Raw genomic sequence first — 25,926 nt, forward strand, 5'->3', positions numbered from 1 at the left:
TTCACCTAGTTCCCTCATTTTTTGTCCAACGATTTATATTACATATTCATTTAAAAATCAACTGTTCTTGACTGTATGAGGAAGAAAGAAAAATTATTTTCAGCATCAATTTTTTAAGGTGTGGAGTATCGCAAATATCAAGTGATGATTGAATACCTTGCATATTCAAAATCCATCTAGTTCCTTTTGTCGATTTCTTTTATATCCTGTTTAGTTAATGAGTATTTATACATTAACGAGAACTTTTTGAAGTTAATCCATACCACAACTCACAGGATACGGTATGAGGAATTGTTGATAAGTAATCCGTAGATAGTGTATATATAATCTTAAAATTAGTATGTAAAAGAACATTACAAAACTTTGGGTCCGGTTGTAGTCCGAACAAAAAAATAAAAATAAATCCTGCTGAACTGGCGAACTATTATTGATGGGCAATGCTTCGTTTTTATGTTTTTTTTTTTTTTTTTTTTTTCTTTTTATTTACTATGAATTAACAAAAAAAAAAATCCAACTTTTTGGAAAACTAGTAAATAAATTCATTAATTGATGAAAAACTTCCGATAATACATTCACAGCACTATCCTTTTGAGCCAACAAAATTAGTATGTAAAAGAACATTACAAAACTTTGCAAAAAATTTGCGAGTAGGAGACATTCTGTATTTTAATTTGTTACACTGATATACGAAAACTACAGTGTTCAACCTTACCGATATTGTCAGTGAAAGCTAGCACGAAATCAAAAATCTTCGCAGTAAATTTTTCACTATTTCAAAATGTAGTGTTTTCTTAAAAAATTCAAAATAATATATGCAGCAAATACCACGTTGGTCTTAGGCAATGGTTTCTAGATAGTAAACGAAAAATTTTACATTGGAATTTGAAAATCTTCAAAGTATTCAAAGATACTGTAAGCCCTTTCGTACTGTACATCGCTACTTTCAAAAGCAGTTAGTAAACTTTGGTAGCCATTTCAATCAAAGATAAGTTTTTACTGCTTTATTAATACAACCATGCACACAACTTTTAGAAATATAATCCTTAACTACTGCCATTCCAAAGTTATCTGGCTCCCATGATAACATGACAAGAATAACAACTCAGCAATTGTTCGACACTTCCAAATTCCATAATTAAGTTATTATACCGTATTCCTTTGGCTTGATGAAGTTTCTGAAATTTTTATTCTAGAACAGTTATTGATAATGCCTGATCTTTATTATCCTTAAATCGCTATAAGGATAGATTTTGGAGAAGCAACGAAAAATACATAAGACACAGAAGTGGCTAGTTTAAGCAATTAGCTGTTTATAGCTAACTGTTAAGTATGTTTAAGAACATTTTGTTAACATTTTTTACCTTCTGTGTTCTTCAGCTTATGTTTTAATACATCTCATTTACCGTAGTACTAATCTTGCAGTTGTTCCTCCTACCTGCTTATATCACAACTCTATTCTATTAGAGTTATCGAGAGATAATCTTATTGGAGCAGATTTCGCTTTTTTGGACAGTTATTTCTGGAAGAATTGTAAACAGTCACAAACAAAGTGCTCATTGCAGGAACTTATGACTTTCAGAATAAATATTTTAAGCTAAAAATATATTCTTAACAAATGTAATTTAAAGATCATTTTTCTACTATATAGAAGGACTGCCATAAGAATAAATGAAAATTGAAATATTTTTCAATTTTACAAGATCAAAATTTATAATTATTGGTGGTATTGTCGAAAATCGGACGATAGAAACTTGTGGAGCAGCGGAATCAACGGTATACAAGAAATATCACTAGGAAAGCTTTGGATAATTATCACAGTTGAAGGTGTTGAAGGGAGGAGTGAAATACTGATAAGAACCTGCCTGCCTACTGCATAAACATTTATCACCTCAGGAAAAATTCGAATTGCCGCGCGTTTTGATTGAACTTCCGGAACATTCTTGCGCAACGAGTACTGTGCACAGTATGATTTTAGGCTAGCAACTGGCCTAAAAATTGGTTGGTGGGACTTTTGTTGTAATCTGGAGTTTTGGGTTGCTGGTGTGTGGTTGGTTCAGTCTTTTTCTCTTCAGGTTCGTCGAGAATTTTATGCGGTAGTTGAAGTGCAGGGCCGTTTCGCATCGTTTAAATTACGTCGCAGTATAAATACAAAATATTTTTCTAGAAAGGTCCCTGAAATAGTGTTTCTTTTCTAAAAAAAAAAAGAAAAGAATTTCAAAAATAATCTAAATTCCCGAGATTGGCTCTTTATATAAAAATTACAAATTTTGGAATTCCCTTTTCTTGCTACTGTTATTTCTGCAAGACCCATCAGTTTCTACTAAACCCTGAAGAAATGAAGTGCTGAAAGACGTGCACTGGGGAGGAATTAAGAAGTGATGTTTTTTTTTTTTTTTTTTACAGACAATTTAATTACTAAATAACTAGTTAATGTAAGTTGAAAAAATATGTGGAAATCTTTGAGTTATATCAATTTGAAATTTTAGTGGTCACAGTACTGGATTAATTTCAAGTATGTCTGGTTGGGAACATATTCACACAAGTACTTTTTCCATTTCCCCGAGAGATACTCTACGATCTTCCACCTAGTCCTTTCAGAGAACCAGTTAAAAATGGTTGTTTTGTCTTTGCCGATGGTCTCAGATTTCGAGGGTGAAATCAGTCATGTTGTCGCGGCTGGAAATGAAGCGATGATTTACGTTAAGCCATTTGGTTGGTGGGGAGAGTGGGAAGAAATTAATGCTGTGCTTCAGAGTTTAGCACATTCTTTGGAGAAAATCACATCTCTCTCGGCTATCAAATCCGGTAATTATTAACTTTTATCTAGATACATTAAGTCCAGAAAAAGATTCACAAGGAAGAAAGAAAACGCTACGTTTTTCTAGCTTCTGCACGCACTTTGCAACTGCTCTGAGTGAGAGCAGATCATAATAGTAACCGCTTGCGAACTATTAAAGTCTTCAAATGCAATCTTAAGAGCATGAAGTAATACAAACAGTAAAATTTTTAGGTGAAGTTTACGTCGTAAAAGTGAAGGACTCGTTTGAAAGGTCATACATCATTCGCCGACCATTGCCTGATGTATTTTCGGTAATCCCTACTTGTCAGAGTCTAAGGAAAAAATGATTAAGTTTACATTTTTATCTCTGACATAAAAAAAATTTGATAAATTAAAAGATGATATGTGGTAACATTGCAGATTTATCTTATTGATAAAGGCAAACAGTGTGAAGTAGAGTTTGGTGATATTTACGAATTTCCACCAGTGTTGTTGGGATTCGGGATGTTCAGTTGTATTTGCCCTGTTCTTATGTCATCTGTGGAGCAAATAAATATTTACAAAAGTTTTGTTGGGTATAAATGCAAATGCGCCGTGGGTAAGTTTGGACAAGATTAGCAACAGAAAAAATGATACATGATTTTATTGTGTGCGCGGTATTACAGTAGGGTATTGTAATAGACACATTTGAACTTTTCTAAAGCGGAAGCTTTCTAGATGCTGTGTCGAAATCCGTAGAGGTAATTGGATTTGTTCGTGGTCGATTATTGATAGAGATTGAAGGACGCTATAAGGATCTGCGCGACATTGTTTTTGGAAAAGTAGCAAATCGTCCTGGCTGTAGTGGTATGATAGATGTGTTATAAAAAAGTCTTTCTGTTTGACTTGCAAACTTCTGCATTCAAATTTTTAAGGGCAAAAAAAGTATTTTAAAATTGCTCTGGAAATTCAATATCGTTAGGTTTTCCTTAATGTTTCTGGATTGTTGACTTGACACTAACTCCATGGGATAGAAGCAAGATTACTTCCATGATGTTTCGTCCATTCCTTTACTTCTCTGTTTTCTTTGCACAATTGAATTTAATTTCAATCTATTTTAAAGACAAATCTCTGGAAACAAATACCAATCCACGACTATTGTTTCCAAACATAAAAGGTGTGACAAACGTTTTAATTCTCTATTAACTTTCATTTGTCTTTTAAAAAAGATTTCAGGAAAACTTGTTGGTAAATTTTTTTATTCATAATAACATTCTCCAAATAATAGTTTTTTTTTTTTTTAGCTGTTCGCACGGGCGTAGAATTCGCCATGGAATTTGATAACACTAAAGTACTTTTTTTCAATCTCATCTCAATCCTAATAAAATACAAAAAATTCAGCAGAAATCTTATGATCATTATGTTTCGCAATCCGAAATTTACTTCTATTTTCAACAGTTACTGTCTGACCTTCCAAAATTATTCAATCCGCAACATTGTTATTATTCTGTAATTTATCGAAAAATGATTTTGATGATTCTATTTAACCAGACAGCGTTCAAACATTATGTACCTGAAATGCTACCAGTGACAGTACCTGTTCGATTTGACAGAAGTGACCGCATGATGAACAGTTTCTGGGTTGTCAGTAAGAAAATTTTCTCAGCTGCTGAAAGGGTAAGTTTTAAGATGCCCCTCTATTCCGGAGAAAGAATTCGCTGTGAGAAACGGACATGATAAGGAAACAATTTGTTTCAATTTATTGAACATCGAAACTTAGTTATTGAATCGTTTCTTTTTTTTTTTTTAACACACAAGTGGGGAAGTGTAAAATCCATTTTTGTTAACGGTATATTGCCCCCTTTCTATGTTACTCGAAGCATTACTAGTGTGATTACCTTTATTAAAATGATTTTAGGTGCTAAAGGAAGCATGGAATAAAATATCACGTTACCCACCTATAAGTCTCAGAGTTCAGGATATCCACGTACGACAGATACCTTGTATTGCACGTGCTAGGGCTGACACTGCTAATAAAGCACTTTATCGTGCTATTCCAACGCAGTACGATCCTCGCACGAAAAAGTATCATTATGATTTGCTGCAGATGATTGTTTTGGAATAAGACAATTTGAACTGATATTAATATGTGTAATCGGTTATCTGTAAGAAATAATTTTCTTCAGAGTCTCAATGTTTTTGGTGGATTACGGCTGGTTCAAGTGGGTGTTGACTAATGATGTCGTTGACATTTCCACTATGGATAAGGTCAATATTTTTCTTTTTTTTTTTTGAGTCGAGCCAGCTAATGTAAATGAATAAGTTAATTTATCACGGCTCCACTGTATTGATCGTTGGATCGTTGAATATATTTGTTCAGATATTTCTCTTTCACGAATAGTTTCGATTATTACAGTCTGACCCAATCAGAAATTTGCCAGTAGCAATGATACATTGTCGCGAAGACACAACAAGCCCTGTTCACGCCAAGGTTGGTTATTGTTAGATATTTTTAATTAGTTTTTGCTATCACATATTTTTCATTTTATTCTTTCTCATATTTCTTATATATTATTATCATTCAATAAAGCTTATGCTTTTTCAAGCGACTGGAGCACTTTATTTGCAGGACCTCTTTAAGGGAGCAGATTGTGAAATAATCATCAAGGGAAATGCCATGAATACAGATATGTATACGGTTGATTTAGTCGGACCATTTTTTACGTCGAACCGAACCGGTGGCACATCCAGTGAGCAACGACGTATGTTTTGAAGCAAACTTGAAGCATAAATTGATTTGTACTAATTCATGTATTACTTCTATTGCCACTAATGTGATTCATTTTCTTTAGCAATAAATGCAAGAGGAACAGTGCCTGACAATGAACGGGAGACTGAAATGGTTTCGTCGTGCAGAAAATTGGTCACTGAAAACTGTCAACGACAATTGATGACACCGATGATGATGGAAGCACTAAATATTGTTCGTCGTGGGTTGGCACAGCAGCCTCAAAATTTCTGGTACAACTTTGATTCACAGCGATATTTTAAAACCTATTTACAGTTTGCAGTCTGTCCACTCAAGGTAGGACAAAAAGTGCTGTTTAGGTTTTGTGAGTTAGAGATAAAATAAGCAGTTATCTAATTTTAATTTTAAATCCTCAGTTTTGATTTCTTGTGCCAGAACAAACGAAGGAGACTAGTGTTTTGTGCATTATGATTATTTCAGGTCAAATTTGTACTCTAATCCTTTCTCAATGGCTATGCCCATGATGATGCCAGTGATATTCCCGGTAATGTTGCCTATGTCAGTCCCGAATAATAACCTTCAGAGTGCCGGAGACAACTTTGCTGTGAGACCTCAGAAAACAATGACGAATAATTTCGAGGGCGTTAACTTCTCGAATAACAATGCAAGAGCTCGATCAGGCGTACATGCAACAAACAATAAACGTTCTCCGAAGACAGATTATGTGCAGAAAAATAGAGCTAGGTTGTTGATTTTTTTTTTTTGGATCAGAAATTAATAATCAGTAGCAATCCTGCAAATCATTGGTTTTCTTTTGGGAAGTATTATCATTTATTACACTTTTTTGGCTTTTGTGAGAAAAGACATGGTATCGTTTGTAAGTACAGCTTTTGACCGTTTGACCATAAATGCTTTATTTTGGTTCATCTGCTGACATGGTTTCGGTATCTTTTCCTAGTCATTTGAATATTATTCGCTATTTTCGTTCAGATTCCAAAGCAACAATTCGCAACCAGAAAATGAATTGTTCCGCAACGATTTTAGTGCTAGAAATGGATTCGATGTTGGTACTAGTGATAAGGTTAAACAGTTGCCACGAAATTCCTGTGAAAAGGGTAATTTCCAGTATATCTTCACTTTAAAATTTATCCGTTATGAAAGTTGTAATTCGTTGAATAAAAAAACCGCTAATGAATTATTTAGATTTGCAAAGAACTTATAGAATAAAAGCAACTGTCTTCGATTAGATTTTTCTCGCTCCTACACATAACAAACATTTTGTCGAATTTGATTTAAAAATAAGAAAGTATTCTGATATAGTGTTGCATTATTAATATCGTTTAGCGAATGATGATGATCTCTCATGGGATCTTCCGCCAAAATATGCAAAGCGCCGTACGTTTCCGAGAAGTAGGTATTTTTCGTAGTAGAAATATGACAACTATAGTTACTGTACTTGTTGTATTTGATCATTAGGTTGATTATTTAGCTAATAATTGCAAAATAAGCTGCTTGGTTATGGTTATTGTTACTATGTGTTATTGTAGTGGTTTCACTACATCATACTCTTGATGCACTTATTTTAACTATTCATTTCTGTGCCGCTGATAATCTGACTTTAATTAGCTAATTTAATGATTATATAGATTCTGACGGTAATGCGCAGAAAAATCAACTTACAGCCTGGGAAAAGGTTAGTACTTTTTTTTCTCACATAAAATATTGCAATCGAACTTTTTTTTCTTCGTAAAGATAAATGGTGAACTATTCAGGACGCCGCAGCTGATCGAGATGTTCATAACGAGCAGGGCAACAATCCATCTGGTAGTGGTGTTTAGATTTCAGGAATTGAGCGAAACAGCAATGTGTCAGATATGTCTCTAATTGCTGGTGTTCAATATTGATTTGCTAATAATCTTCGTTATCATTTACTTCACTGATTTAGAATATATAAACCGTTATGATATGTAATATAAATACACAAATTTGATGACTGAAAGGAGTTGCTGAAATTAGAAAAAAAAAAAAACAGTTTAAGGACTAAAGACTATCGCTGACGGGAAATTAAACTAAATAAGTCTTGCCAGTAGTTGAAACAAGAATGAAAGGCTTTGGATAGTTGTGTGTTGGCTGTGGATTTCTCTTCTAATTGTTAAGGAGTAATGAAGCAATTTCAAATCTTTTCTGCCTACGTCAGCTGGATGCTAATTACTGAATAAGCTTGAAGGTTGGCAAAGTGCGTTTCTTAGCTACGATATTGAAAATATCTACTGGATACTCTCATGGGTTTTCCTCTTTTTTTTTTGGGCGGTTTTAGTATTGATTAAGTTTGTCAAGTTTCTATAATTGTATAAGATAACAGGATAATTATGCAGTTCGATTTACCTACATACTTCCGCATCCAACATTACCATCGTGCAGATTTAGCATGAACATGTCTAGTAAACTACTGTGTCCTTGAAATTCATAGTACGACATGCAGTTCACAAGAAATGACATAATAAAAGCCATCCCATAAAACCTAATGGATCCAATATAGTAAAAGAACGGTACTGCTAGTGTGTTTGCAAAATAAGTTCTGAAAAATAAAACATCGCTAGGCAAGAGCACCTAAGGAAACACAGTTTGTGATCAATTAAATATGATTGATGCTTTCATGACGACTAGCAATACACAGGAATCTTTGAAATGTTGCATGTTTTTTAGAAAATTTTTATGATATTCCTGATTTGTAATGATGTTTCTTTAACTATAAGCGAAAATTGATGAATACCAAAAAAAAGTATAATGAATGTTTATTGTGAGACGAAATGTCACTAATACAGATCAGAACGAAGAAAAAAATCTGCATGTTGAACGAAATAATTCATCTAGGCCACTAAAACTGTACGCGTGAAGAAGAACGGAGAATAGATGACTGGGAAATTTGTACTCCTGGCGAAGCTGTCATACCGCTGCGACTTTTCGCCCGCATTTTAGAAAGAGAATTTTCGGCATGATCGGCACGCTCTTCTGCATCGTCCAACTGATGCTGTATTTGGCGAAACTTTTGTAGATTCACATTTGCTAACTCTTCCTGAAAATTCCAGTCGAAGACACAGAAATTGATATAATCACAGATGCAATATGCAAGTGTTACAAAGCATTTTAGCATAATTTCTGAAAACCATTTTACACGAAGAATTTTGAAACTGGATATTTAAATAAATTAAAGTTATATTTAAACAAGTTAATATCTGATTTGCACTTACGGCTTCTTCAATTTGCTTCTTTTGTGATTTTAGCTTGTTCTGCAGTTTTTCGATAAGATCTCTCGTTCTTTCGGCATTCTTTCTATCTTCATCCACCTATAAATAGTCGAAATGGAAGATGGATAAGTATCGTCTTATTGAGCCTCTACAGAAAACGTTAAATTGAAGCACATTGCGAAGTGATGCGAACAACCTGAAACTGAAGCTCTCGAATGCGTCTTTCATGCTTAGTAAGACTTTTATTTGTCTCTTGATATCGTCGCTGTTCTCCATCAAGTTCGCTTTCAAGCTCACGAATGCGAGATTCCAGTTTGGCAATGACTTTCTTGCCACCTTTTAGCGCAGCGGCTTCTGCTTCATCCAGGCGTGCCTGAAATTTAGGACTATAAAATGGTGTTAATTTCAAGCAACTCCATTTTCTCATCATTGTTATAGTTTTTCACAATCCTAAAGTGAAGAAAAAAAAAAGCAAAACAAACGAAAACGTCTCAAAAAATACCTGCATCTCCTTCAACTGAGATTCCAAAGCCTTTCTTATGCGATCATTCTGTAAAGAATTTTCTTGTTCTTGTCGCAGTTGTTCAGCAAGTCGTGCGGCATCGCTACTTGCTGCTTTGTAGCGCTCTTCTGAAGCTTTGTACTCGTTCAAAGTTTCATCCAGATCAGCTTGAATCGCGAGAAGTTCGGTTTCAAGCTTCTTCTTTACAGAACTCAACGATTCAGCTTGAGCAGATAACTCATTACACTGGACATGTGCTTCATTCGCATCACGTTCCGATTGTTTACGGGTTCGCTCTGCTTGATCCATTGCAACTGACATTTCCTCTTTCTCCGACTGCAGCAAGGTCGCTTTCTTTTCCATATTCAGATACTGTTCTCGAATCTCTTCCCGATTACGTTGTTCGATTTCAACCTGAGAGGAAATATCCTTTTTCACAAAATCTCGAAAAAAAAGGAAGGAACGAAGTTTTTCGTGGAATTACTTTAATTAAGCAAAATACCAATAAGGAACTCGACAAAGATCTTTCAAGTATACAAACCTGCTGCTGTAGTTCCCTTATTTGATCTTGATAGCGTTTCACGTTTTTCTGAGCTTCAGCGTTTGCCTGATTTGCGTGGTCTAGTGCAATTTCCAATTCGTTGATATCCGATTCCAATTTTTTCTTCAGCCTCATCAAATCTGCTTTACTTCTCGTTTCATTTTCAAGTGACGCCTGCAGTTTTGGTTTTACAAATCTGAGTCAACAAATCAATAAGTTCCTGTAATTTAAACAAAACATTTTAAAAAAAAATAACAAGTGACAGCCTAAAATCCGGGATAAAATTAGGCTGATTATGTGAATTTCTTGAACTCTTTCAAATTTTTTATTTCTAACCACTTCTAAATTTAATTTTTGAAGTAATGAAGACATTCAGATCACCTGCATAGATTCGATTGCTCTTTGATGATTTTTGCGCGTATTTTCAAATTCCTCTTCTTTTTCTTGGATTCTTTTTTCAATCTCAGCTCTTATTTGTGAAACTTCTACCTGCGCCCGAAGTACTTTACTTTCCTCAGCTTCTAGAGCAGCTTCGGCTTCATCTAGGGCATGTTGTAACTCATCTTTTTCGACTTCCAACCGACGGATTATCTTCTGCATTTCAAATACGGAACGGCCACCTTCACCCAACTGATCTGTTAGATCTTTAATTTCTTGCGCCAACTCCTTGTTCTCACGTCTTAAACCTTCGATCGTTTCCAGAACTTCATCTTGCTCACTTTTCAGCTTGAACAATTCGGTTGACACATTCCGAGCTTCTCGTTGTGCATTGTCCACTTCAGCAGCTATGTCATCGGTCTTCCTCTTCCATTCATCGATTACTTTGTCGAAACCCTTCTGCTTTTTCTCAAGTTGACTTGCATATGAGTTGGCTCTCTCGACGTCCATCTAAAATTATAAATTAAAATATGGATGAAAACTAAGTACAAAATTAAATGTAAATTCTAAATTTGGAAACTAAAATTGTGTACATAAAACATAAAATTTCTAAGGAAACATAAAATTTGGACATTGTTAAAGGAGATTTACCTGAGCATCATCAAGATCAGAAACCAAACGAGATTTCGTCTTTTCCAAGGAGCTGATCTTTGAATTGGCAGCATCCAGTGCCTCCTGAAGTTCATTGATTTTCTGCATCTGTCGTTTCTTTGACTCCTCTAGTTCATCGCTTTTCAGTAAACCTTCGCTTTCGAAACGTGTTTGCCATTGTTGAATCTCAGCATTTGCGCGACTCAATTGTTTCATCAACTCACTTTTGGCTTCAATTTCTTCCTCCATCGATTCGCGAATTTGCTCGATTTCATGCTGATAATTTTTCATTTGCGCTGCCAAATTGTTACGATCACGTGCTTCTTCATCCAGTGAACGTCGGGCTTCTTCCAGTTGAGATGTCAATTGAGCTTTTAGTCTCGTCATTGCATTCACCTGCGACTCCGCCTCTTCAATTTGTTTCCCGAGGTCACTATTTTCACTGTTAAGCCGTGTCTTTAGTGTCGTAAATTCCTGAAGCTGTCGATTTTGCTCGTCGCATTTGGTCTGCAATTCAGCAATTTGCATCTCATACTGCTTTGAAAGCTTTTCATTGTTCATTCTTGCTGCTGTTTCGCCATCAATTTGCGCTACAAGGTCTTCGGCATCACGTTGCGCTTGTATTTTGTCTTTTTCAATTTTAGCTTTCGCCTTCTGAGCCTGTTCAATCTGATCGCCCAATTCCGCAACCGCATCGTTGTGTTTCTTACGAATTGCTGCAAGTTGATTCTCATGATTCATATTAGCTTCTTCTAGATCACGACGAAGTTTTGCCAACTCTGCTTCACGCTTCTTATTTACTTCAACTTGAGCAGCCGTAGCACCACCTTGTTCATCCAGACGATCTCCCAGTTCTTCCAGTTCACGCTGCAAGTCTGATTTTGCTCGTTCCGCTTTACTTCGTGATTGTCGCTCATTCTCCAACTCTTCCTCCAGTTCTGTTATTCGATTTTGTGTTTCGTTGACTTGTTTTTTAAGCTTCCCAACAAGATCCTGCTCTTCTTCCAAGCGTGTTGTAATTGCTTGGGCCTCACTTTCTTTTTTTTTAAGATTACTTTCAATTTCATGTCTCTGTCTTTCAATTTCTTCCATATTCTCTTGGGCAACCTTCAATTCACCTCCAATTTTGCGTTTCTGTTTTTCAATTTCGTTTCGTCCTCGCTTTTCTCTTTCCAAATTGTCCTCAAGATCATCCAAGCTTTGTTCTAGCTTACCTTTCAATTTGTTACTATAATTCCCTTTGTCTTCCTCAACTTGTAGATCTTCCATCAGTTTTCGATTAATTTCTTCTTGATGCTTTTTCTCCTTATTCAGTTTAGCAATGTTTTCATCCTGCTGCTGCATTTCATCCTGCAACGTCCGAATTTGTTGCTCACGACTCTGCTTATCCGCATCTGTTTTTTGCAAACGAATTTCCAAATCTGCGATTGCTTTTTTCAAATTCTCGACGTCATTTTCGATCTTTTTCTTTGAGCGTGACAAATCAGAGTTACGATCTTCTTGATCCCCAAGTCTTTCTTCCAGTTCCTGTAATTATACTCGTGAAAATAATTATTAGGCGGACCTTTTTTAATCTCAAAATTTTTTTTTTTAAATTTATCGCTATCACTTCAGAAGTCTCTAAAAATAAACTAACATGAATTTGTTTCTCAACATCGGTTTTCAGCGTTGACAGCCTGTTGAGACGATCGTCGACGTCAGATAGTTGTGCCTTGGCCGCTTCCAGTTCATTGAAAACATTGTTTCGTTCTTCCAGTAATTTCGTAGAATTGCTTTCCAATTCCTTACGAGCTTTTTCTTCGTTCGCTATGTTTTCTTCCAGCTCTTTGATTTTTTGATTCATTTTCTCAATTTCTTCACCTTCTTTGCCACATTTAAGCATAGGCTTAATTTTTCCATAAATGAGGAACCAGTCCCAGGTACGAAGCACGCACCAAGCACGTATGTTCCGTTGCAAAACTAACAGACCATGGCGTTGCTGCATGCGTCGTTGGCGATCAGCCAAATTTATAAAGGAGCGAATCCTAGCCTGGAATCCAGTAAGAGCCTCTCCAAGTTTTTGATCCCGAAGATCTTCCAGATGTGCCAAAACACCAGCTTTGAAAAAGACTTTTGTTTTACCGAGACGGAAATTCTCTTCCGTCAATGCTCCATCATTCACAAGTTTGCTGAGCATCACTTCAGCCGACTTTTTCGGATCGTCTTCGCTTTTTGCTTCTTTAGCAGCAAGAACCGCATAACGCTGCTTAAAATCTGCGTGCAAATTTCGATTTGGGAAACCTTTACGACATATGCGAATACCTTCCAATACACCGTTGCAAGTAAGCTGGTTTAGAACCAGAGCAGCATCAAGAAGTCCAGAAGTCTTCTTTTCATTCGGGATGATGCAACGGATGAAATGTGGATGCGTCATATTCAGCATACTCATTAAGCTGTTCAGTGATTCTCGGTACATCATAGAAACTGTCAAAAAAGATCCTGATTTACCCTTCTTTTTCCCACCGCCTCCATCTGAAACATAAAATTGATCATACATACAAAAATTTGAGGTAACGAAATTGATAATCCATAAAACTGAAGAATAGAAATGTTTAAATCATGACAACAGATACAGAACATGATATCACTTTTATCATCATAAATAGACTTTGGCGTCTTAGAGCAATATAAAACTGGAAGACGCTCAAAATGGACGAAATGATGGATGTAAATGTTCCAGTGACTCCAGTCACACAATGAAGAAAGATGTTGTTTATACGATACGATAGCCTTATTGAGTGAAATCAAGTGTCAGTAAATAAGCTTTATTGATTTATTTTTCTGTTTGTCATTACAAACTTGTTTTCGGAACTAAGTAGTCAGTAAGTAATCATGGAAAGAAGTGTTGAACTAAGAAACAAACAGGTAATCTCGGTAGCCCTCTAAAATAACTCTAATCCTAAATTAGTGTCTGTTCATATGTCATTATTCGAATTTAGGATTCCAACAACTACACATTTCTCCTTTTTTTGTAGACATTCTAGAAGTTCAAAAAGTTTTATACAAATGAGATACAACTCCGAAAAGGTGCGTACCTTTTGCGGCGGCAGCTTCTTCCTGCGTTGTGTAGTCCTGCCATATTTCCACCAGAAGGTCATTTGTTTTGGATGCTTTCATTGTAGAAACAACAGTATCGTTAAGTGGATCTTTGTTTTTCTCCAACCAATTCATGACATTGTAACGGACAGTGCCAGCGTAATGCTTCATAGCAAAATGTGCTTCGCTTTGTTTACCTTTTGGTGGCTTCGGTTTTTCAAAGTTGGGATGCTTGCCAAGATGTGTATCGACGAGTTTTTGAGCTAAAGTCAGATCAGTGGCTTTCGGTACAATGCATTCTTCATCCAGCATTGAAATGATTCCCATTGGTTTTTCTATCAGTTCAATACAGGCTTGTAAATCAAGACCGAAATCGATAAAAGTCCACTGAATTCCTTCGCGTTCATACTCTTCCTGTTCCAATACAAACATGTGGTGGTTGAAAAACTGTTGTAGCTTTTCATTTACAAAGTTGATCCACAATTGTTCGAATGAGTTAAACTAAAACGAAAAATGGAATTAAAAACAGACCTCGATGTGAAAATTAGATTATGTGTGTTGAAATATCCATAATTTCATGTGACGATACTTAAACCCAATTTTAAAAAGCTCATCAGGACATCCTGCATACGTTTATCACTCGAACAGTTTTCAATAAATAATTTTTGAATAAGATGAGAAATTCAAATAACTTACATCGAAAATTTCGAATCCAGCAATATCTAGAACTCCAATGAAGTAATCACGTGAGATACCTTTCTGATCCAGAGTTTTATTACATTTGTTGACAAGCCATTTGAAAATTCTAGCATAAACTCCCTTTGCCATTGCACCAACAGCCCAGGTTACCTGATCCACATTCTGTCCCTTACTGACCCATTCCGTACCAACTTTGACACGTGGCTTGGTGAGAGCTTTCAGGAATTCCTCTGTGTCAATTCCATACATGGCGGATGCTTTTTCAGCTTCATCAGTGCCATCCGGTTCTGCTTGCTCCTCACGTGGTCGCTGTTTGAATTTCATACAACCCATGTGCATGATTGCTGCAACGAGACGGTAACAGTTCATTTTCTCTTCCGGTGAAAAATTGAGAATATCAAAGGCTTCATCTGTCAGCTGGTGCTCCTCCTTATCATTAACACCATCGATGGTCAATTCAGCTTGTGCCACAAAATAGTAATTTTTAAGTGGCTGATCCAATTGAAGTTCTTTCTTAAGAGTTGGATTAAATTCGGAAAAGATCTGATAGAAAATATGATAGCATCGTTCTCCAGGAGCTTGACGAATCACACGAGATTTTTCCAGCAAATCTGAAATGGTCATATGCACACTATCAAATTTCCTCCTGATGAAGCAAATTCAAGAACCTGCAGTACTAATGATTTATGCAAACTTAATGCTGATTTTAAATTGTGAATAATGAAACCGTGTGAGCAAACTTACAGTGCTCAATATCACAGGAAGCAACTTTTCCTTGTCTTGAAAAATGAATGCGAATGAATTTGCCGAATCGCGATGAATTGTTGTTACGTACAGTTTTCGCATTACCAAACGCTTCCAAAACTGGATTTGTCTGAACGATCTGATCTTCCAGAGTGACTTTTTTCTCTCCTTGATTTTTATTCTGTGATGCACCAACTACCGCAAAATATGCAATCACCTGAAAATCGTATGAAGAGAATTCTGTAACTGCTCCGATTGTTTGAAATTTAAAGTTGTTTAAATTTTAGTTAACAAATCAGCAAAGATTATTTTTTGTAGCTTGGAATGGTGATAATGCACATAATATCTCTCTATCTTTTCAAATGTGATTTTTTTCTGTCCCAGTTTTAGAAAGGATAGTATAAATTGTTTCATCCGGATAGTTACGAATAAATTTGATAAATAATTCCAGTTCATACTTAGAATTTCTTGTTCAATGAAAGTGACAATTATGCAAATAATTTCCTGGTTTCTGATTCTATTCTAATTTGCCAATAATTCTAGCTAGTTACTTTTTTGGTATTTTCCGTTTTACCAGCACCAGATTCACCGGTAATTAGCATCGACTGATTCTCATGATCTACAAGCATGTTTCGATATGCTTCGTCTGATACAGCAAACAAATGTGGTGGCATTTCCGTTCGTCTTTTTCCCATATACATTGTTGCAACCGAATCAGTATAAATTGGAAGACGCTTGTAGGGATTGATCACGACGCAAAATAAACCAGAATAAGTCTGAAAATTTGATTCCTATCTGATGCTTTAATAGAGCAGTTACAGGAAATTCACAAAGAAATCATCTGCTTAAAAATGGATCATTGAATGATTTTTTAGAAATAATATTGTAAGAGGATCTCTCACGTAGATAAGCATTGAGGAATATCGTGATCGAAGATTATACAGTACAGATGCATCATTTAAAAATGTCAAATTTGACATGTCTTCTGTTTTTTCGAATTTTGGCGGATTCATTTCTTGCAGCATGTCCTTCTTTATTGTTACCTAAAAAAACATTTAATAGAGATTGGTTAGCAACATTCCGTATTTAAGCAAATACTTTCTAAGAACAGTAGTACCATTTCTCTGCCATTATGAAAACACACCTCATTACCACGAGCAGAAACTACAGTGACATTGTCGCCCTTCGTGCTTGTTATTTCAGCAGCAATGTATCCTTCTTCAGCATCCGGAATCCAGCAATTCTTTTTCGAGTCAAACGGTCGTGACTGTTCCTTTAAATAAATTATTTTTCCTTAAGTAAGAAAAAAATAAATGTTTAAGTTCTTGGATTATGTTTTTAATCTATTTCTGTTTTCGGAAATATATCCTTTTATCTGCTAATTTCGATTTTTCAATTGTTACATAAATGAATGTTCAAACATTAGAGTTTCGCATTATAGCGATGAATAAGCAAATACGTGGGAACAATTGTCAGCCGAAATTTATTTTAGAAAATGTGTTTTGTAATTTAAAATAAACGAAGTTTATTTTTAAAAAAAACGAACGTATAGTTGAATGCAGAAAAAAATTTGTACTTACGGCAGCCATCTGCTCGCGAGTCTGTCGCAAATACTGCCATCCTGGATCTTTCTCATGATCACTTTCGAGTTTGGACATGCCGAAAAAATATCGTCTGCTTCAAAAAAAAAAAAAATCTCTGCTTTCAATCAATTTAAGCCTTATTTTATTTTGTCTTTTTCTGCAGAAAAGTGAGACGTCAAATGAAAAATGCAAAACTGGTACGGAAAACTTAACAGTTTTGAATATTTCTTAATAGATAACTTCTTTATGGGAGCACCAAAATAAAATTACAAATACTCGGATCAAAATGTGATTCAAGCAGATGTAATGATAACTTCTGCATAGCAGTCCTTAGGAATGTCCAGAAAGGTTTTCTAATGCTGTTTAAAAAGCCTTGAAAATAAAATTAAGCATAAATAACATACATTTTCAATTTTGGTTATAGTCACATCACATTAAAAATAGTAAAAAACATCAGGATCTAGAAAAGTTTAAAGTTTATTTCATACAGATTAGGAAGAATGATTCGAATAAGCCATGAGCATTTGAATTCAGTTATCTAATACTGAGTAAATATGAAATTATTGTCAGTGATTGCATGAGAAAAAAATTAGTTGTAGATGAGTACATCCCATAACTGTTTATCATATTGGTATTTTGTAAACATAATTATCTAACAACTACTTTATTTCTCAGATCATTTCAAAAGACATCCTATTTCAGCCCATTCTGTAAGCTCATTTCCTTCTAAAATACAGCACGATTAAATGTAATAAACGATTTCGTAAAGAAATGAAAGTTTAAATTAATAGCAAATCAATGCAGAAAAAAATTTAACTACTTCTAACGTTTACTACCCAACAGTGAGAAGTTGCAATGATGTGAGATGGATAACAAGGCACTTTCCATCCTCCTAAACCAAGCGTTCAGGAATGACTGAGCTTCTAGGAAATAATGAATTTTTGAAGGGTTAATGCAATAAAGCATGAAGAGGGAAGGAGGAGTAATAAGGAGGGTAGGTTTACAGGATTGTTTTAGTGTTAGCTGCACAAAGCTCGAGATGTATGCCTTGGGGTGAAGAAACCTTAAAATAGATGGTTGAAAAGCTCGAGAGAGGGTTGCAATTCATCGCTCTGTACTCATTTGACATTTTCAACAGTTTTTAGCGGCAGTAGGAGTAGTAGCTGCAGTAGCAACAATAACAGCAACAGCAGCAGCAGTAGGAACTGGATAAGCATCATCTCAAGAATTCTTTACAACGTGTATTCATCTAAACCTCCCTAGCTTGCTAGTTAAAATTTGTTAGTAACAGAGAATGGAGAACAAACTGAAGGTTGAAGAAGATGAAAAAGTTGAAGAATACCCTAAAGGTGGAATGGAGGTAGAGAAGAAGGGATAAGAGTTCTCGATATGTTGACATGAACAACTGCCACAACATAGACACTCTGCTACAGCTTTAAGCTCCTGATTTCAAAAACTAATCGAAATTTTACCAGCATATTTTTCAGAAACAGGCACAATCGAAGGCTTTAACAACAATGCTTTACGAATTGAATTCCACATTTAACTTGCATAACACAACATTAAAAAATTGGTACCTTTTGTGCATCAAGAAATAAAATTCAACTGTTATTAAATTTTTTTTTCTGTATTCCCAACAGCGGTGAAAAGTACGGGAAATTTCTTCCTTCTCTTGTTTCTTTCTCATATGTACATCCGGGAAGTAATCAGAAACAGTTATTAGCGAACTAAATAGAACTACTTGTTGGCAACTGAATGTTTAACTTTATCTATTCCCAATTTCCCATGCATGCACATATTCGGCAATCTCCCACGGCCTCATCGATGACTTATTGTACAAAATGAATAAAATTTTTTTTTTCTTTTTAAATAATAATTCTGACATGTAATATCATTTTGTAATTGAAATTCTTGTTTCTTGAAACGTCATGATTGTGGAAGTTCAAACTCATTGAATTAGTCCAGTATGTTTTTTAGCACTCGATTTTTTGAACGATGAAAATAATTATAAGAAACAACATAAAACACAACTCGTCATTCATTAAGCGTCTTATTTGATCTTTCAACCTCGCAAATATTAATACAAGAATATTAATTAATGCAAGATTAGCAATTATTTAGTTACTTGAACTGAGATAGGAGTCCGAAAACATAATTCTTTGTAAAATCCACGCATCCATATTATTATATAATTAAATGCACCAGTGATAATAATATAACCGGCCTTATCATTAGCACACTTTACGGACATTAACTCTATTCGTATCCGGAAACGGTAACGACACCCCAATCTTCTCAAGCACCATTTCGCGAATTTCACCTGTCTGTCACCTCTCCATAAGCCATGCTCCCTATCAACATCTTTGTTTGTCCGAAACGACATTGGAAATCGGATCTGATCTGTGGTCCTACTAAAACATTTACTTGTTAAATGTTTGGGGAAAATTTGCGTCACGGATAAAAATGAACGAGAATTTTCATGTTCTACTAGTTTAGGTCTGCCGTGAAGGTTGTCTAAAATTTGCTTATTATTTGTAGGGTTTGTTTATACTTTTGAAGTTTACGCATAGATCTTTGACATAGGCAAGTGTTGCTGTTATAGACTATCAATGTGATTGTCATTTTGTTAATGGTATTGTTAGATTAGAGCAGTAATTTGACTTTGCTTGTTGGCATTCTGGACGTAAACAACATATCTGTAATAGGAGTTCGTAATAATCTTTGTTCGTATTATAGCTTTCCTGTTATAATAGTAATTTGTAGTGTAAATCTTAAGATTTCAGGCCTACGAACAAGTGGGATTCTCATCTTATCTGTCTTTATGAACGGTAATCTATTTATTCTTTTGGTATGTACAAATAGGCATTAATAAGATAATTTAAGCTTTGAAAATTGCTTCAAGGAAGCCAATTTGTAAATATATGCGACATAAATTTAAGTTGCCATCAAGAGATCTTGTTGAAAAGAATAACTGGAACTGATGAACTTTCGAAACTAATGTTTTAGATGCTTTAAAATTTTGTTATCGAAGTATTTACAGCATATTCGTTTGATGGTGCTGTGATTGCCGGTTTGCTCGTAATTTGCACTTGTGCTTATCTAAAGAGAGTGCCGCGCATTAACGCATGGCTCCTTAATGAAAAAAAAGGATTCTTTGGTATATTTTATAAAGTAAGTATTCCTTGATTTTACTTATCTTGGAGTAACGCTTGTTTTTCTCTTCATTTAAATCCCTGCATATCTTATACATCATCGAGTCTTTTGATAGATTGTTATTTTTAAAAGTGGATTTTTCCATCTTTGTTAACTACGATATAGTGTTTCATGTTGTTTAGAAATTCTGAAATGTTCACAGCCATTTCTCATGAAACTAAATGAAGTAATTGTTACTTAATTAAGAAATTACTATTTGGGGTTGATTTAAATAGTGCTGTATGCTCTAGAAATACTTGCAGGCAGCAGTTATCGGAATTCGTTTGCACTTCTTAGTTTCGCTTTCTTGTTTGTTTTCTGCTGGATACGTTTTATTTGCCAGATAATACCGAGTTTTGTTCGAGTAACGCTTCTGCGCATCATTGAAAAAGTTTTTTAATAAGTTATTTTAATATATGATATGTATTATGTTAATTTTTTTTTTTTTTTGAGCAAATATAGAAGCTTAGTGCTTGCATTCTTCAATTACCTTATAGATCTTTTATGATAAAAAAGTGTTTTTCGAAAATGCTCTATCTACCAATTATAGAAAACTTATATTACTTCAGCTGTGTAAAAGTCTGCTTTAGGTAATATGTTCGTAGTTCTTTTTGAATGTTCTTTCGTTTGCTTTCTACTCTATCGAGAAAGAATTTCAATGCTAGTGCAAAACCGTAATAGATCATAAGATTGTTTATAGAGTTATTGTGAAATAAACGATTACTGCGAATATTACCCTTAATATTGAAATGACACTTGGTGTTGATTGCTAAATTAGTTGGAAAAAGTGTCATATTCTATATCTTTGAATAATACGGAAATATGTGGATGAGGCAAGTCTCTTGTGCATGAAAGGTGCATGGAATCAAAATTAAGAATATCTTAAGATTTTCTGAATTTTGATTATAACAGTGCAGTTTATTTGAAGGTGACAGTTGAAATTTAAAAGTTTAGTGGCACTTATTAATTTAATTCGCGACTTAATCTGTATTAACTATCTGTTGTTAAACGTAAAATATTGTTATGACATTGATTTTTATTACTGATATCTTCTCTTTAGTGCCAAATTTCCAAAGTGCCTTCTCTATAATCATTGTTTGTGATTGTTTGGTGTACTGTAAAATGTATATTTTTATGTGATAATGATTCATTATACAATATTTGTGCAATTAGAAGTATTATGGGCAAATGTAAGATGGCAAAGACAAATAAAAATTCATAAATAAAAGTTGAAATCAAATGAAATGACTAGCAGGCACTTTTTGATTCTTTTCAATTGAATAGATTATGCAGCTATCATGATGGTAAGATGAAATCTGGACGAAATTCATTTTTTGTTATCAAGTGATGTTCGAGGAAAAATCCATCTTCTGTTTCGAAGCAATGCTGATATACTTTTCCCAGGAAATGCACAGGAATTTAATACTGTAAAGAGATATTTGGGATTGTTGAAGGTTCATTCGTGGACTTTGTAAGCATTTCCGCGTGATGCTTTCTGTTCTACTACTTTTAACCTGGAGTTTTTTTTTTTGATTTATTTTCTAAAACTGGAAGAGTTTTTCCAAAACAATTATCTCCTTTAAGTCTAAAACAATCTTTTGAATGTCTAAAAAATCGATTAATGAAGATTGATAACTGCGTTACATCCATAAAATCAAGAGTGTTTAGTAATAGCTTCTCTTTAGTGACGAGTTTTACTGATTAACTAGTAGGAAATACCCATATTAGAAGATGAAATTGGAATGAATGATGTAATATTTCTGTGGAAAGATATTGCTCGTCAGTATCCATTAATGAAATTCAGGGCAAATAAAACATGCTGTAGTGAAAGAAGGATCCGGGTCATCCAGTTGTCTTCCTAATTTCTGTCAACCTATCTTTTAAGGACTTAATCCATGATGTGTTTTTTTTTGTTCCGCCTCCAATACCCTATTTAACGTCATATCATATCACCTGGTAGTGTCGGCTGTCCATCTACCTAAAACTTCTCCAGTCATTACAGAAGGCTGTGCCATGCTAGCTATTATCTTTGCATGCTTGTTACAATCAGCTAATGGTCAGTATTCAAGCATAACTGAGTCATCTGTCAATGTAACAGCACCACAGTTAAGCTATGGAGGAAGCGAATCAAGTTATGTCTATACAAAACCAACAGTTCCTGCAGCTCCACCACGTGTTCCAGTAAGAGATGAACCATCGCTCGGATATCGGCCACCGCCACCTCCGATAAGACGAGATGCCAAAAGTTCCGGAAAGTGTTCCTTCGGTACGTTTATTTCAGTTCAGTAAGACTGAAGCAAGAATCCATCTTTTATTAGCTAAATATTTCTAGGAATATGCTATATGATATGTCTTATTCCATAATGTTTAATATGTTCCATATGGCAATCCTAATACTAGTGCTTCTTTTTTCAAGGAATTTATCATAAATCTTCTCCCTCTCTCTCTCTAACTTCTCTGTCTTTGCTTCTGTCAAAACTTCTTTTTCACTTACAGTAGTTTTCAACTAATAAATTTGTAAAATGGTTACAAACTACCTCTTTTCAGATCGTAAATCTTGGCGATTCGAGCCTCGAACTGCAATTGCAAACGCAATAATGTTTGAGCGCACAACTGGCTTTACATGTGAGGAATGTGTTCGAAAATGTCTCCATTTTCAGGTAGCAGTCAGCTAAATCATTTTAAGTTTATTAGTTGAAAGAGCCATCAATTTAAAAGATACAAATCCGATCTCTTATCCTTCCATCTTCATTCCAAAATTGATAATTTCATAGAAGATTTCAGTATTTTCATTTTCTGCATAATAAATCTGCAGTTATCCCAGGATCCGAATTCCGAATGGATGTGCCGTTCGTTAACTTTCGATCATCACTGGAAAATTTGCGATTTATTTGCTGTGAATGGCACAAATCCTCCTCATTTCCTTACTGAATATTTGGATAGAGATTATCTCGAGTACACATATCTTTTTTCCGTTTTGAATGGTCTAATCTGGCTGAAAGATATTTTAATATAGTTTGGTTTAAGACGCAGTGTTACTTAAGTAATCAATGTTCAGAACACATTTCTAGATGCATTTTAATATAGTATATTGAATGTTAAAACACTATTCAATATGTCAACACTAGCTGATTCGGTAGTTTTTAATAATTAAAATGTATAAAACAACAAAGGTTTCTACGAATTACTGCAGATATCTGCAAGTAAATCCGTCTTCCAATGTTCATTTAACTCAGTACTCAACTATCTCTGATGCAGACAATAAAGAACCAGCATATCTAACAGCTTCACAAAACACAGAGATAACTGAAAAATATGGATCAGATTCGCTTTCAGACTACGAAGTATCAGTTAAATTTTCGTCATCTTTATTGTAATTTAAAAGTAGAAAGAATTACTTGCATATAAAAAGATCACATGATCGAAATTGCAAAAGAATGAAAGAAATTGGGAAATCAAAACAAACGTAAGGTAATACTATAATTTTATGCCACAAGCCTGCTCATTTTTTGCAGCCTGTACACCGAAAATTGTCTAACAAAAGTGGTGAAAAGCTATGCAAGAATGAAGATGTGGCACGTTACGCAATGATATTAAACTACGAACGGTTAAATTCAGCGACTGATATGCACTTTGTTAAAAGCGAAAGTCTGAAAGAATGCGCAAGAGCATGCGATCAAGAGGAGATGTTCACTTGGTACTTCGGAATTTTTAAATATTCATCTCTCAAAAATCCAAATAGAGAAATATTCCCCGTGCTAAAATTTTCAGAGTTTTCAGGAATAAAGAAGTCGAAATTTTCTTCTACTTCAGAAGCTATTAGACAGAAACGATGCTTAAATTCTTTTTCTTTTTTTTTTTTTTTTTTTTTTTTGTAACCTGGATAAATAATCATCAGGATGAATGTAGCCCTATGGAACTTGTGCTACCCGTTTCAGTGCTACAATTCTTATGTTGCAGCACATCTGTTATTCACAGGACTAAAGAATGCGAATTATCAGTTTCAAGGACTACTGATAAAAACAGTGATGACTTCATCTTCAAAGAAAACAGCACATATCTGGAAAAAGTATGCACAAAACTCGTCATTTTCATTTAAATATGTAGTTTACCTAAATTATTTTACGGCGTATAACTTAGCACCAGAATATTATTAATTGTATAAAGGTATCTGAGAACAAATTCCGTTTATCTTATCAATTCCAGTTTTGTTTCTCAGCGAGTTTAGCCAAGGCAACAGAAAAGTTGTGGCCAACAGTCCTGGATCATATTCTTGTTGGTCATGTAATGGAAGTGGTTGATGCAGCCTCGCTGATCGGATGTATGAGTGCCTGTTTACAAGCTGAACAGAAATTCTCATTCCTGTGTCGTTCAGCAATGTGGTACCCAAATGATAAAGATCAGGTATGTAGTCCTTTCTTCACTGCATGTACTGTCACTAATAGCTTACTGAATAAGCAAAGATATCATCCAAAGATTAAAGATCCAGTGACAGAAAACACACGAATGCTTTGCTTACAGAACTGTTTGTTAAATACGGAAAATCGAGAAACACATCCAAACGTATTTGTTGCTGAAAACCAGGGAGTTCGAGTGTTTTACTTTGAAATACCACGAACACGCAATAAGAAGGAAATATCCGACGTCTTCCTGGTTTGATTGCAATCATTAGCACACTGAGATGTGACGAGACGCTTACGGTATCTCTTTCTAATAGTGCGGGTTCACTTTCTTCAGGACGATCCAGTTGAGGACGATTATACACAGTGGTCATTATGCAACAGTTCCAATGTGCAACATCGCTATTTGAAATGCAAAGAACAAACTGATGTACGAAAATGTCCACAACAAACAAAACTTTGCAAAACTTTGCGAGGTAACTACCCGCTAATTCGGATGGATTTCTAATTCTGTATCCACACGTTGTTCTCAAATATAACTAAAAGACCCATATCTCGCAAAGAACTGACAGTACTACCCATTTCTAGAGGCCATTTAGACCACAGGCAAAAATACTCCCCTCTCCCCCTTGATGCTATACGTTAATGCTGTACTTTCAGAACAGTTCCCAATTAAATCTTAAGGGATAATAGGTCACAAACTTCCAATTGAATTTAGCTTCAAAGATGCTACGGAAAGGGAAATGTCTGGCAATTCGAGACTCGAACGGACGCAAAAAATGTCCGCATGGAATGCAAAAAGTGCACGGCAGACACACCCAATACTGCAAAAACCCCATCGACTGTAGCCTATGAAATGCGGCACAGAAATTCAGCAGAAAACATAAGACAAATCAGTGCTCAACGTACGACGAACAACTTATTTGTCCCGTATGCAGGTCTTTTTCTCGAATCCATTCCAACAGCACCATGCTATGGGTACCAAATAAATTTTTTGTTCAGATGCAACAGTCTCACATCCTGACATGATCCTAATATGACACAGCATCTCAATAGTTTACTCCATGAAAGATGGGAAAAATGGAAAGTGAACAAATAATAGAATATTTATATTGTAAATTGCAGTGACATAACAACCTACGATATAAAACTTAGTAATATAGGAACGTGTCGAGACAGAAAGAGTTTAGAAAAAAGTGGTTTTAGCACTGCACAATAAACACTATACTTGCCAGTTTACAATTTGCAATAACTTAAATAAAGTTTGCGGCGTGAAAATGCAGCATAACCCAACGTACTAGATAGTTCCGAAGATAAAATTTCCATAATTATCCAAACTATTTAGAAACATCATACATAAAACCAAAGTAAGGAGACCAGGTTATTCCCTCGTTCTTCCATATTTC

At 35.0% G+C, this 25,926-nt stretch overlaps 4 protein-coding genes across 6 annotated transcripts; 3 read left to right on the top strand and 1 right to left on the bottom strand.

The window, feature by feature from the left end:
* Positions 1-2,612: 2,612 nt before the first annotated feature.
* Bm10927 (Uncharacterized protein) lies at positions 2,613-7,345 on the top strand (the record flags this gene model as incomplete). 2 transcript variants are annotated; one of them, XM_043073450.1, is made up of 17 exons in its annotated part: positions 2,613-2,805; positions 3,011-3,090; positions 3,200-3,377; positions 3,497-3,625; positions 3,882-3,935; positions 4,063-4,109; positions 4,310-4,435; positions 4,677-4,843; positions 4,945-5,026; positions 5,175-5,249; positions 5,388-5,520; positions 5,611-5,779; positions 5,988-6,251; positions 6,498-6,622; positions 6,852-6,917; positions 7,154-7,200; positions 7,280-7,345. In XM_043073450.1, the coding sequence occupies 17 exons, from the start codon at positions 2,613-2,615 to the stop codon at positions 7,343-7,345; spliced, it is 2,001 nt and encodes a 666-aa protein (XP_042929384.1). The 2 variants fall into 2 exon arrangements, with proteins under 2 accessions (XP_042929384.1, XP_001899602.1); XM_001899567.1 differs by lacking the exon at positions 3,882-3,935.
* Positions 7,346-8,385: 1,040 nt separating this feature from the next.
* Positions 8,386-17,003, bottom strand: Bm4116 (Uncharacterized protein; the record flags this gene model as incomplete). Its single annotated transcript, XM_001899566.2, has 15 exons — positions 8,386-8,583; positions 8,759-8,854; positions 8,952-9,128; positions 9,258-9,671; positions 9,799-9,972; positions 10,180-10,686; positions 10,828-12,354; positions 12,464-13,338; positions 13,902-14,403; positions 14,599-15,212; positions 15,346-15,562; positions 15,897-16,121; positions 16,248-16,388; positions 16,490-16,618; positions 16,926-17,003. The coding sequence occupies 15 exons, from the start codon at positions 17,001-17,003 to the stop codon at positions 8,386-8,388; spliced, it is 5,874 nt and encodes a 1,957-aa protein (XP_001899601.1).
* A 2,746-nt stretch (positions 17,004-19,749) lies between these two features.
* On the top strand, positions 19,750-20,467 carry Bm4885 (Uncharacterized protein; the record flags this gene model as incomplete). The annotated part of the gene is made up of 3 exons (XM_043073451.1): positions 19,750-19,756; positions 19,969-20,099; positions 20,384-20,467. The coding sequence occupies 3 exons, from the start codon at positions 19,750-19,752 to the stop codon at positions 20,465-20,467; spliced, it is 222 nt and encodes a 73-aa protein (XP_042929385.1).
* Positions 20,468-22,133: 1,666 nt separating this feature from the next.
* On the top strand, positions 22,134-25,375 carry Bm10928 (Uncharacterized protein; the record flags this gene model as incomplete). 2 transcript variants are annotated; one of them, XM_001899565.2, is made up of 10 exons in its annotated part: positions 22,134-22,386; positions 22,668-22,780; positions 22,936-23,075; positions 23,314-23,464; positions 23,636-23,817; positions 24,081-24,189; positions 24,327-24,524; positions 24,642-24,773; positions 24,858-24,996; positions 25,239-25,375. In XM_001899565.2, the coding sequence occupies 10 exons, from the start codon at positions 22,134-22,136 to the stop codon at positions 25,373-25,375; spliced, it is 1,554 nt and encodes a 517-aa protein (XP_001899600.2). The 2 variants fall into 2 exon arrangements, with proteins under 2 accessions (XP_001899600.2, XP_042929386.1); XM_043073452.1 differs by having other exon boundaries at positions 22,945-23,075.
* Between the last annotated feature and the right edge of the window lie 551 nt (positions 25,376-25,926).

The sequence above is a fragment of the Brugia malayi genome, assembly GCF_000002995.4.
Source record: "Brugia malayi strain FR3 genome assembly, contig: Bm_v4_ChrX_scaffold_001, whole genome shotgun sequence".
Classification (NCBI taxonomy): Eukaryota; Metazoa; Nematoda; class Chromadorea; order Rhabditida; family Onchocercidae; genus Brugia; species Brugia malayi.